The 12,762-nt window shown below is 53.5% G+C and overlaps 1 protein-coding gene across 4 annotated transcripts in view; it reads right to left on the bottom strand.

The window, feature by feature from the left end:
- The window catches only part of GRIP2 (glutamate receptor interacting protein 2), a 114,794-nt gene that overhangs the window by 20,969 nt on the left and 81,063 nt on the right, over nt 1-12,762 (bottom strand). For 3 of the 4 annotated variants that reach the window (XM_007985320.3, XM_007985315.3, XM_007985316.3), the window contains exons 7-17: nt 11,768-11,913; nt 10,519-10,666; nt 10,239-10,408; nt 7,917-8,042; nt 7,226-7,375; nt 4,457-4,643; nt 3,831-3,976; nt 2,941-3,021; nt 1,594-1,660; nt 1,346-1,491; nt 18-162 (exon numbers count right to left, since the gene is read on the bottom strand). In XM_007985320.3, coding sequence (XP_007983511.3) covers nt 18-162; nt 1,346-1,491; nt 1,594-1,660; nt 2,941-3,021; nt 3,831-3,976; nt 4,457-4,643; nt 7,226-7,375; nt 7,917-8,042; nt 10,239-10,408; nt 10,519-10,666; nt 11,768-11,913 — 1,512 coding nt within the window. The remainder of the gene's footprint in view (nt 1-17; nt 163-1,345; nt 1,492-1,593; nt 1,661-2,940; nt 3,022-3,830; nt 3,977-4,456; nt 4,644-7,225; nt 7,376-7,916; nt 8,043-10,238; nt 10,409-10,518; nt 10,667-11,767; nt 11,914-12,762) is intronic. The other variant, XM_073009828.1, reaches the window with a different exon arrangement.

Below are 12,762 nucleotides of genomic sequence, written 5' to 3'. Positions count from 1 at the left end.
ACAGAGCCCCAGCTCACCTCTCAGCCAGGCCACGCTTGGTGAGGCCTGAGATGACAATGGGGTCAAAAGGTTCTTCCGTGCCCGAAATGGTGATGCCCAAGGGGCCCCCATAGCGCTTCAGCTCCACTGTGTAGCTGACAGCACCCGTGGTCTCCAGCTCGTCTGTAAGCACAGGGACCCATGAGGAGGAGGCCCCCGAGGGGCAGGACCAGGAGCTGGGGGTACCCCAGCTCCCTAAAGCCTTGGCCTCACTCACTCATACTTAGTTATTCATTCATTCACCCAGTCACTCATGCTCTGATCTCATGTAGCACAACCTGGGGACCCTGAGGCCATCTTCTGCCCAAATACCAGTAAAGAAAAGAAACATCACACCTCACTCACAAGAATGACAACATTGATGCCAAGAAACTGGCCTCTTTTCCTCCAGCAGCCAGCAGGAAGCGAAGGGAACCCCGATCATCTTTTTTTTTTTTTTTTTTTGAGACAGAGTCTTGCTGTGCTGCCCAGGCTGGAGTGCAGTGACGTGATCTCAGTTTACTGCTGTACCTCTGCTTCCAGGGTTCAAGTGATCCTCCCACCTCAGCCTCCCAAGTATCTGGGACTACAGGCATGCATCACCCAGCTAATATTTGTATTTTTTGTAGAGATGGGGTTTTGCCATGTTGCCCAGGTTGGTCGGAAACTCCTGGGCTTAAGTGATCCACCCACCTTGGCCTCCCAAAGCGAGGGGTGTACAGGTATGAGCCATTGCACCTGGCCCAACTTTTCTTTACATAAAGAAAAGAAATCTACCTCCTGCAGTAACCTTCTTTCACAGAGTCAGAGTTGGTGACTTGAAGACTGCCCCTTTGAATCAGGGATTCGCTTTCCAGTTGGCACAGTCCTCACCCACCCCTTTTGCCACTCCAAACCATACAGCTTTTCTCACTCATTTGTATCACTATCTGGCTTCAGTGGGGCTTGAGTCTGTAGTCCTTGCTTATCCACTCATAGCCTGCCACTCAAAAGGGCAGCCTTGCTCTTCCCTTGCCCTACCTACTCATCTGTCCACCAGCTGCACCCAGTAGGTCTCCTCTGCCAGGCTTGGTGCTAGACATGGAGGCTACAGGAGTGTCTCAAACTCCTGTCCATCTCACAGAGGCTCTGGAGGGCCCCAGACGCCAGGGACAGTGAGAAGTCTGTGGTGTTGCCCTCTCCTTCATTAGTTCAAAATTCCAGCCAGCCTTCAGCAGCACCCACCACCCTCCCTTCCTTGGCCAGAGGGAGCCCTGAATTGCAAGCTGAGAGCCCACTGGTCAAAGGGTGGGCCTCTGGAAGTAGGAGGGCAGTGTGAGGGCCATACCAGAGTTGTCCTCGTCCTTCCGGATCTTCAGCTTCACCAGGTCCTCGCACTGCCGCAGGATTTGCACAGCGTCCTCCATGGGGCAGTTGTCCAGGCGGATATTGTCGATGGCCAGCAGCTTGTCGCCTGGCTCCAGGGTGCCCGTCCTGCATGAGTAGCAGGGAGAGGGGATGGAAGGAGCTTGGTTCATGCAGGTGCTATACTCACCGCTGGTGGCTACTTCCCCTCCTGTGCCCCAGGGCCCCTACCTGTGTGCCACACTGCCTTTCTTGATGTCGGAGATGATCAGGGGCTCCCCTCGCTTCCTGCTAGCCGCTGGAGGAAAAGAGGCCGTGAATCTGACCTTGGTGGCCTCAGCCTGGGGTGGGGTGGCGAGGCCCAGGGGTCTGAGTGTGGACTCGGAGTCACTGGTCCTACTCACATTCTGATCCCACTGCTTCCTGGCTAGGTGACTGTGAGCAAATCAGCTCACTTCCCTGTGCCTCAGTTTCCCCCCGTAAAATGGGGGTGGCACTGCAGACCTCATGGGGATGTGGTGAGAGTAAACCAGATAATGCAGGCACAAGATCTGGCATGGCCCTTCCAATGCCAGTTCTTCTTTCCTCCTGCTCTGCCCATCCCCCAGCAAACTGCGAGCTCTTTGTGGAGAGGGGCTGTCCGCTTGGTGCCTGTTCCCAGCACCGGGCTCAGGGCCAGCACCCAGGCTCTATTGTGTGCTCGGGGAGGGGACACAGAAGTGAACAAAACAGACAGCAGTCTCTCCCTGCCCTCCTGGAGCTGGCACTCCAGTGGTGGTCACAATCAACAACATTTAAATGTTGATGAAGTGAGCTGCGGAGAAACCTGAGAAACGGGCCTGTGTCGAGGGCGGTAAATGTTCAGTCAGGTGGTCGGGGAAGGCCTTGTCAAGTGACATTTGAGCAAAGACCTCAAGGAGGTAGGGAAGAGGCCAGAGGAACAGTCTCAGATGCAAAGGCCGAGAGGCAGGAAGGGGCAGGTATGGCAGGAAGCAGCCAGGCTGGCTGCGGCTGGAGGGCTTGAGTTGGGGAGAGTCAGGAGATGAGGTCAGAGGTCATGGGGTCCAGAGCACAGAGGGCCTCACTGGGGCCCGAGGCCTTCAGCTTTTACTCAGAATAAGTTGGGAGCCACGGGAGGGCTTTCCCATGCTCACCCATTCTATGTTTTTCTTCTGCACTCCTCATTTTCATTCCTTTGACAAACATGAATTAAGTACCTACTGTGTTCCAGGCCTTTGCTGGGCTCTGGGAACACAGAAGTAGGCAGAAAACCAAACCCAGCCTGCATATTTGTCACCTTCCAAAGTTCTCTCACCATGGGCCCCTCACAAGCGCCCCGGGAGACCCACGAGGCCAGGGGACTCCCATGGTGCAGAACGGGAAGCTGAGGCTTTGGGAAGCTGGGGTCTTGCTGAGAACATGCAGCTAGGTCCCACGGAAGCCAGCCTCCCCACACCCCCAAGCCTTTTCCTCAGGCCCTGCAGGGTGTCACGCCATGGAAGTGCTGGTCCAAGCTTGGAGAGCTCTTTCTCCCCAGCAGGGGAGCTGGCTCCCGGGCAGGCTGCGGGGCAGACTCACAGCTGATGACGATACCCAGCTCCACGCCGCGCTTCTTGGGCAGCTTCACATGGAACGTGCCACTGCTTGGGATGACGGACTCTGGGGTGGATGGACATAGACCGGCGTGAGGACCAGAGGAGGAGCCTCACGAACCCCAGCCCCATGCCCATTCTGGCTGTGCTGGGAGGGACCCCAAAAGTCACAGTCCTAATCCCATCCTCCTGCTTCCTCCCAACAGAGGAGGAAACTGAGGCACAGTGAGCTGACAGATTTGCTTAAAACAACTGACTCGCTCTAGTCAGACCCACCAGAGTCGGGGCTGGAACCAGGCCTCATGCCTGTCAGCTGGTGTGGTGGGCAGGAAGGGAGCTCCCCACAGCCTAACAACCCGGTGTGAATCTAGCATATATTTCCTGAGCACCTACTATGTGCCAGGCCGTGGCTGGGTATTTTCACGTTTTCATTTCTCTTGGGTGTATGTCTCACCTAACCCGAGTACCACCCCTATAGTGAAAAGATTCTATCCACTATTTAGAGATGGGGAGACAGAGTGGAGGGACTCTTCTGTCCAAAGCCACACAGTGTCGAGATCACAGAAGCAGAATTCTGACCCAAACTGTTGTTCGAGGTTCTTTGCCTAACCCATGCTGAGAAGGAACTTAGAGTATTTTCAGCTCCCCATCCCCATCCCCACTCGGTCCTGCTCCTCTGCAAAAGTTGCCTTGTGTGGAAACTTCTCCCTCCCACGCCAAGGCCTCCCTTCCCACCATAAGCTGTAAAGCCTCTGGGAGAAGGGCACTGAGCACAGAGGCGGATAGGGTGGAGCGTTTGCACCCGCAAGGCAGGATAAAGAAAGGAGGGGTGCAGGGCCCTGAAATATGAGGAGGAAGCTCGAGCCACTCACTCACCCGCCACATCGAACTCCACCTCTAGCACGACCTTGTGGGCCAGTGCGGCATCCCGAAGGAGCTGGTTGGCTTCCTCCATAGTCCCGTCCTCGGTGGCGATGCCATTGATGGACAGGACACGGTCCCCTATCTGCAGCAGCCCACACCTGAACCCAGGGGGCCCGGCAGAGAGAAGAGGCTCCGTGACAGGTCCACTGGGAGAGAATGGCATGCAGGGCAGGACTGAACCTGGGCCCCACCTCCTGGCCTGGGGTGACTCTCAGCTCTGCCCTGGCCCACCTGTGTATCCTCAGGAATCTGGCTAAGGGCTAGACCTTGCTGGACCTCAGTTTCTCTGTTTGTTCAATGGGAATGATGCCATGAGCCTTACAAGACGTATATATAGGGGACTCTGCCTTCAGGCAGACAGGGGTTCAAGCCTTGGGATTCCATGGGTAAGCTGCGTAATCCTAGGCAAGTAAGTTAGCTTCTCTGAGCCTCAGTTTTCTCATCTGTAAAATGGGGCTGGTGCTGGGGCTGATGCAACAGTTAAGTGATGTGCTTGTGAAGCGAGGACTTGGTGCTGTGACTCAGTTTCTCTCAGTTGGAGAGTGGCAGGCTCAGTAGGGAGGGGGCAGGAGGCTCACCTCTCAGCCGGGCTGTCAGGCTCGATGAAGCACACGAGGGGTGGGGAGGACAGGGTCTCCGTGGCGAAGATGCCGCCCTGGAGCTGGAGGCCAAAGCCGCTGAGGGGGTCTCCGCAGAGCACGACCTCCGTGGTCTCTGTGTGCACAATCTGCCCGCCCGGCCCCACTGTGCTGGAGGCCAGCGACACTGTAGGACAGGTGGGCCCAGCATTCAGGTGAGTCGCCCCACCAAGGTCTTCCTGCCAGGGCCTGCCCATCCCGGGGCCCGAGGCACTGGAGCCAGAGCGCAAGGAAGTGGGAGCCCTGACTCAATCTGGGACCAGGCTAGATCACAGCCCACTCTGAGCCTTGGCTTCCTCATCTGAACAATGGGATCGTGATTCCCACCTCGTGGGGTGCGGCAAGGACTAGGGAAGATAGTGGCTGGGACTGACTGTCATGCTGTAAAACAGGTTCTAGGAGTAGTGTAATTTTATTATATTATTGTGCTGTGATCTACTGTAGTATCTATTATATTATGTCACTCTGCTTTTTGGTAAGAGCTTTATTGAGATATAATTTACATACCACAGTAGTCACCTATTTAATGTGTACAATTCAATGGTTTTTAGTGTATTCACGGTTATGCAAACATCACCACAACGCATTTGAGAGCATTTCATCAACTCCAAAAGAAACCCTGTTCCCTTCAGCCATCACCGAAGATCTTCCTATGTCCCCTAGCCCTAGGCAACCACGAATCTACTTTCATCTCTGGATTTGCCTGTTCTGGGCACTTTATATAAACAGAATCATGCACCACGTGGCCTTTGTGACTGGTTGCTTTCACTTGGCATAATGTTTTCATGTTCATCCATGCTTTGCAGGTATCAGAATTGCATTCCTTTTTGTGGCTGAATAATATTCCATTGTATGGATATACCACATTTTGTTTATCCATTCATCCATTGGTGGATACTGCATTCCTTCCAGCATTTGGCTACAGGGAATAATGCTACTATGAACATTCATGTATAAATTTTTAGATGGAGATGACACGTGTTTCATTTCTTTTGGGCATATACCTAGGAGTAGAATTGCTGGGTGACATGGCAACTCTATCTTTAACTATTTGATGCATAACGTTATTTAATAAATATTGTTTTACTTTCCATATGTGAAATATATTTGCATCATTAATATGAATCTTGGAAGTAATTTATTATTTATTAAACAAAATTTATTTAGTATTTTATTTTATTACTAATTATATTATTGTCATATATTATTAAATTATACTGTATGTTATACATTACAAAATGTGTAACATGTTATGTTTTTAGGTATATTGTGTTTTTATATGTACTTATTTATTTATTTTAAAACAAGGTCTCACTGTGTTGCCCAGGGTGGCTCACCAGCAGCACCATCTCGGCTCACTGCAACCTCTACCTCCCAGGTTCAAGTGATTTTCCCACCTCCAGAGTAGCTGGGATTACAGGCGTGCACCACCATACCCGGCTAATTTGTTGTATTTTTGGTAGAGATGGAGTTTCGCCATGTTGGTCAGGCTTGTCTCGAACTCCTGGCCTCAAGTGATCTGCCCACCTCGGCCTCCCAAAGTGTGGGGATTACAGGCGTGAGCCACCATGCCCGGCCTGTTTTTTCCTTTTCACTACTGTATCCCCAATGATAAAAATGGTACGTAAGAGGTCAAATTTTTTGGTTGAATTAATTAATAAATTATTATCAATAGCAATAATAATAATACTTTCTTAGTTACACATCCTAGGAAGGAGACAGGTAGAAGAGTCACAAGAGCCTCCAGTCTCCACATCCCCCGCCTACGAGCAGCACTTCTGCATCTTTTCACCTACATATTCCTCACTTTCGTGGCCAGGAAAGATGGTTAGTAGAGGTATATTTTATCTCTGATCTGATTCTGAAATCTCTTTCCCATTTCCCCTTGGCTGCCAGGAAGTATAGAACCATATTTAGCTTTTTTCAGACATCAGGTGACCTGTACTCATCTCTTCTTTCATCTGGTTCTATCTCAAAGGGCCAAGTTTGATCTTCTGTCCTTTCTGGAGGCCTCTGCAGCTCATGTGGCAGGAGGCTGAGAACCCTTTGTGCATCAACAAAGGAAAGACTCTTCCCAAGAAGGGTTTTGAAATTTTAGGCATTATTGTGTTTTGCCACTTCCACATGGCTCCTGCCTTATCATTCACTACTATTTGTCTTCTATTGATTTACTTTTCTTAATATGTAAATATCTTCATTTCAAAAGGGAAATTTTGAATAATAAATAAGCAGAGAAGTAAGACTGGAAATTATTACATTCTGGACAGCCAGTCTCAGGCCATGTCTTTCTCTTAGGGGAAATTAACAAATGGCAGCAAGGTGGTAAGGACATAGTAATGCAGCACTGAGACTTTATCCACAAATGAATCAGGACCGAATGGCAAAAAATGTGAAATCTTCGTGCAAATCTGAAAAGACTTCCTTTCCTCAAGGACTTTATCACCAAGTCCTAGGAATTTTTCATAATAAAAATACAAGAATAAGAGTGTACAAAGTAACTGGCACCCCTCAGTGGTCCTCTTGTGCAGTGCACAACCTGCCCAGCCATCCATGACAGCCTGGTGTTCCAGTCATGTTATTTGACATTCCCACACATACACCTGGAGCTCTGCCCAAAATACCTCCCCTCGCCCCGACATACACCCTTTGGCAAGCCTCACTGTCAGACATACAGGCAGCCCAAGGAGGAGGGAAGAGACCACGGCTTACACGAGCTCTTGTGTTCCCTTCTTCGCTGCCTTCTCCGCCCCATTGTAGTTCGAGGACTCATGGGCTGGGATCCACGGGGAAGGGTGCTGGGGTTGTTGCAGGAAAAGGCGTGGTTCAAGGTCGGCGAGGAAAAGGGAGTTGAAGACAAGGCTGGGGAGATGAGAGCACAGCCCTGTGAACCCCAGCCGAGGCTCTCCACCCCGCCACACAGTGGGTGCTGGGAAGCCACCCAACCACAGGGAGAGATGGGGATGCCTTCCCCCTTCACATCAGTTATCATGGTGTGACCTCAGGCAAATCTCTTTCCTCTCTGGGCCTCAAAGACTGTAGGGTTTCCATAGACCCTGTGAAACTCAGCTACTAGGGACAAGGGCCAATCTCACCACTGGAATGCTAGATGACAATGGGGCAGGTCACCTAATCTCTTCTTTTTTTTTTTTTAGTTGAGGTCTTACTCTGTCACCCAGGCTGAAGTGCAGTGGTGTGATCTTGACTCACTGCAGCCTCAACCTCCCAGGCTGAAGCGATCCTCCGGCCTCAGCCTCTTGAGTGGCTGGGACAACAGGCGTGCATCAACACACCTAGCTCCCTAATCTCTGAGTCTGAGTTTCCTTCCCTTAGACAACAGGCATCACCCCTCCCTAGGAAAGGCTACAAGACTGGCCGGGCTACAGCAGGGCAGGCACATTACATCGGCTTTGGTCCTGGCCAGCAGGTGTGGCCCAGGTGGGCATCCTGCAGTGGCCGGGCCGGGGGCTGTGGCAGGAGGGCACGCAGGGGTCCCAGCGGTGCAGCTGCTCACTCCTCTGCACTTTCACTGTAGCCAGAGGAGAAAGAGGAAAGAGAGGTGCAGGTGTTAGTGGCTGAGGGCACTATGAAGCCAGGAAAGCAGGAACCAGAAGATCCTCCCGCTTCCCCTGAGCCAGGCAAGGCCCTTAGTAATCTGCTCACGTGTCCCAGACGCCTACGATGTGCTGGGTACTGTGTTCAGAGTGCAGCTGCTGCCACGTGGCAGCCTGAGAGGCAGGGACAGGAGAGGGAAAGGAGGCCAGGCCGAGGCCCACTGCTGGGAGGTTGTGGAGCAGAGATTTGAACACAGGCATCCTGCCCTGGAGCCAGAGAGGTTTACAGCTATGAGTGCTGCCCATGAAGTTTCTCCAAGAAAGAACTGGTGAGGAGCGCAGCTGGCAGACAGCGTCCGGCTGCAGCACTCTGGGGATATGCAGTGGCTCTGCAGCCCAGACAGCCTCGGCCAGTGGCTGAGCGCCAGGGGCACTAGGGCCTGGCTATTTCTGCCCCACGCTGGACTCTCCAGGACAGCCTTTGCTCCAGGGCTCCCTGCTGGGTTGGCCAAGGCTGAAGTGCACCACGGGCTGAGGCTGCTCCCCGTTCCCAGGCTGCAACCCTTCCCAGCCTTATCCACTGTGAATTCTTTGCACTTCTGCTCCAAGTTCCCAGGGAACACCCCCGCCCCGACCCCCTAGGAGACTCTGCTTCCTCCACCTGATCCTCCAAACTGACCACCATACAACACCTCTTCCCAGACTGCCCCAGGCCAGCTCTCCTCTTGCACTGATGGACAGGTGAGGACTCAACTGTCTCAGCCAATTGATTCTGTCTCCTTGAGCCACATCTCCACAGACCCCTCCCCAGGGTTTGGCCCACTCTGGAGCCAGTTGCCTGGGTCAAATCCCAGCTCTGTCACTGACCAACTGCGGGACCTGGAGGAGTCACTTGGCCTGTCTGTGCCTCAGTGTTATATCTGTAAAATGGGACAAAGAGAGTGGCCACCTCCTAGGGTAATGGGGAGGATTAGAATGAGTTAATAATATAACGTGCTTGGAGCAGTGCCTGGCATTTAGTAGAAGCTCAGTTAGTGAGAGTCAAGGGGTTGTAAGCAGATGCGTAGCTTTGCAATGCTACCTCAGCTTTCCCTGTAAAGTGGGAGGACAGATGTGTCACAAGGAAGAAACGAGGCATGCAGACCGCAGCACCAAACCTGGCACACAGCAGATGCTCGATAAACGGTACAAGAATGAATGACACTGTTCCAAGCCCTAATGTCGCCCTGATCAGCCCCTGGACTGTGGTTCAGTGCAGCTTCTTCAGAAGCTGGCAGAGACCATGAAGATGGACTCTCCCCAAGGACTTTCCTTCCAATCAGATGTGGGGGATTCCGTTCTCTTCCAGAAGATGGGGTTCGCAAAGGGTGGGGTGGACAGACTCCTTCCTCACCCTCCAGCTCTGCCCTTAAGGCTAGGATTTATAGGCCTGGGCGGTGCCCTGTCCTTTATCTCCTTCAGCCTCCCCCATGTCTGTGCATTAGCAGTCCTCCCTCCTTTTTATGGATGAGGTAACTGGGACCCAGAGAGGGAAAGGCACTTGTCCAGCTGCTGGGAGCAAAGATGGGACTTGCACTCAAGGCCCAAGGCTTGGTCTGCTGGAGGTGCTTTCCTGCTCTGAGCTGAAAGCTGCCCCTCTGTGGCCACCCTCCACCCTGCCCCTGGCCGCAGCGGTGCCCTCTGGACCCTCAGACCAGCCACTTCCTCTGCTCTTGGAAATGCCCAGCACCCAGCTCCCTGCTCATAGCTGGGAGACCCTGACAGTTCACAGGAGAAACTCCAGGCCCTCTCTACCTTCCCAGCTGCCTCCTCTGGACCTGCTGAGGGTCCTTGAGAAGAGCCCAGGATCTAAGCTCTGAGTAGCAGAGAGCACAGGACTGTTCCCTCCCTCATTCTAGCCCTTATACTCCTATTAATGCAACCTGTAATGAAACCAGCTTTGGGAGCATCTATGCCAGCAGGCTCAATTCAAACCTTTAAGTTGTTTCTCTGCCCCACCTTCCTACCCTCAGTGGCTGCTCTTGATAGTTTTGAGCTTCCCTGTGCAAATGAAGATTTGTCCTGGTACATTTTAGCCCACTCCTCCCAGCCTGCCCAGGGCTCTGGTCCCGGGCCTCTCAGGCCTCATGACTGCCCAGGTTTGGGCCCTGAGATCTGCTGAGGGGACCCACCTGCCTCTGAGGGCCTCAGTGGCCGCTGACTCTGGGGCACAGGCAGGATCTCCAGCCGCACCTTCTCCGACACGCTGGCCAGGAGCTTGGTGGCCTCGAGCAGCGAGCAGTGTTCCGTGCTGGTGCCATCGATGGACAGGATGTGGTCTCCAGGGTGCAGGGCTCCGCTCCTGGTCGGGCAGGGGAGCAAAGGTGGAGGCTGGTCCAGGCCAGACAAAGTTCTGGGCCGCCTCTCCCCTGTACATACCTCCATGGTGGCAGTACCCAAGGTGTGCCTTACCTGTCCACCACGCTGGCTGGCTTGATGCGGTCAATGGTGATGACCGACTTGTTCCGGAGGGAGGTGGTGGTGAGCGAGATCCCCAGGGCAGACCCTGGTGTCTTGACTATTTCCACCATCAAGGGTCCTGAAGCATTAGCCACCGTGTCTGGCATGACGGAGAAAAAAAGTCTGAAACGCAAATATCGAGCACTTTCCTCCCCAGCCTCACTCTACTATCTTGATTTAACCCTTGTGCCTGGAAGAAACTGTTAAACTCATTTGATTAACATAATTTTTTAATTCTTTTTTTCTTTGTTCTTTTATCTTCTACCAAGTGTTATATCAATTTGACAGACAAGATAGCAGTGGAGGAGGGGTAGGAGCTCAGGTCTGAGGGGCTGTGATCCCAGGGCTTTGTTGGGTGATATGAATTTGCCTGAGTTTATTAAGAGCCTGCGGTACACCAGCACTAAACTGTAATGTTCACTACAATCCATCCCCATCTCAGAAAATGGCACCTCCATTAACACACCCAGTGGCTGGAAATTGAAACTTTGGCCACACCCTTAGTTCCTGCCCTCGCCCCCACCTCCCATGTCCAAATCTCAGCAGATCAGGCCAGCTGCACCATCATCATATTCCTGAATCCCACGTCTTCTCCCTCCTTAGCCACCAGCCTGGTTCAGTCCGTTAGCTCTCGCTTGGACAGCTGCTGCCGCTTCCTATGGCCTCCCAGCTTCCACCCCACCCCGCTCTGCCCTCACCTCCTTTCACTCACCTGTGCCAACCACGGCAGCCTCCTCACTGTGACCAACCATGCCGGTCATGCTCCTGCCTCAGGGCCTTTGCACTTACTGTTCTACCCTCCCGGAATGCTGTACCTGGACATTCCCTGCCTCACCCATTACCTCATTCCCCTAGTTAGAGACCATCCCCCAGCCTGTCCCATCTCTCTCCCCTGCCTCTTCTCTTTTTTCCGCAGCACTTATTGCCAACTGACATACACCATATCTTCTCTGTTCTGGATACTGTCCTCTCCCCACCAGAATGCCAGCTCCGTGAGAACAGAGACCTCAATTCCGTTGTTCTAGACTGCATCCCCAGCGCATCAACTGATGCCTAGCACATACTATTTATTGCCCAGAGAGGCTGTGACTGTCCCAAGGTCATGCAGCCTTTGCAGTGGTAAAGATCCATGGCCACTGCCGCCTCCCCCCATCCCGGGCCTCCTTCTGCCTCAACCCATACACTCAGGCCCCCAACTCACCAGGGGTGGCCACATCATACTCCACCTGAAAGAGTGCCTCGTGGCTGCACTGCCGCAGGGTGGCCAGGGCGGTGGCATGGCTGGCCCCGTGCAGCGGGATTCCATCGACGCTGAGCAGCCTGTCGCCCACCTTCAGGGAGCCCTCCCTGCAGGGAAGGGCCGGTCACCAGCCTGGCCCAGCAGCAGCACTGGGCACAGCCTGTCTGGGAGGGTGCTGGGAAGGGGAGCGTGGAGGATGAAGGAAGCAGAGAGTGGGTGGAGGAGGAAGGAGAGGAGGGGACGGGTGAAGGGGCACATGAGTGAGTGAAGGAATGAGCCACCCCAGGGGTGGGGAGCTGCATAAAGCAAGGGGGGATGAAGACAGGATGGGGCGCCTCTGCCGCCTGCCACTCCTCTGGGTGTGTAGTAATTCACAGACTCAGTGCAGAACCCTGAAATGTCTGAGCTGGGGGTGCCCTTCAAGTGCTGCCCCCAGCTCTTGCATCAGGGGCAAATGAGAGCACAAGGGCCCAGAGAGGGTGTGAGCTGTGCCCATGCCACACAGCATTGGGGGCTAGTCTGAGCCATCCGGGTCCCTTCCCATTGCTCCACCCTCATCCTGGTTTCTCAGCAGTGATTCTGGCCTGATGACAACCCGCGCCTGGGAAATAACTCAGCAGGGGCCAGGGGAGGGGTCCTAGCAGCGTTCACCTCAGTTTGGGTCACATCCCCAGCCTGGAACGCCTCTCCCAACAGGTGGCCAAAGCTATTCTGGGGGGTTCTATGAATAGCTCATCACAGGGCCCTGTCCCAAGGACAGATTTAGATTTCTGACAAGGCCGTTCCAGGTTTCTCTTAAAATGACCAGGAATCTCCCACTGGGGAGGCCAGGGGATCAGGGACTGGGAACTGGACATGTTCTTTCCCCATATTCTCTCCTCCTGGTCCTTCCGGGCTGGGCCCAGGCGGGGCCGAGCTGGGTCGATCAGCCAGGACCCAGGAGACTGAGTCACAGA

Source organism: Chlorocebus sabaeus, chromosome 22 (assembly GCF_047675955.1).
Source record: "Chlorocebus sabaeus isolate Y175 chromosome 22, mChlSab1.0.hap1, whole genome shotgun sequence".
NCBI classification, from domain to species: domain Eukaryota; kingdom Metazoa; phylum Chordata; class Mammalia; order Primates; family Cercopithecidae; genus Chlorocebus; species Chlorocebus sabaeus.
Note: the sequence above shows the minus strand (reverse complement) of the source record. Positions and strands in the feature narration are given on the sequence as shown.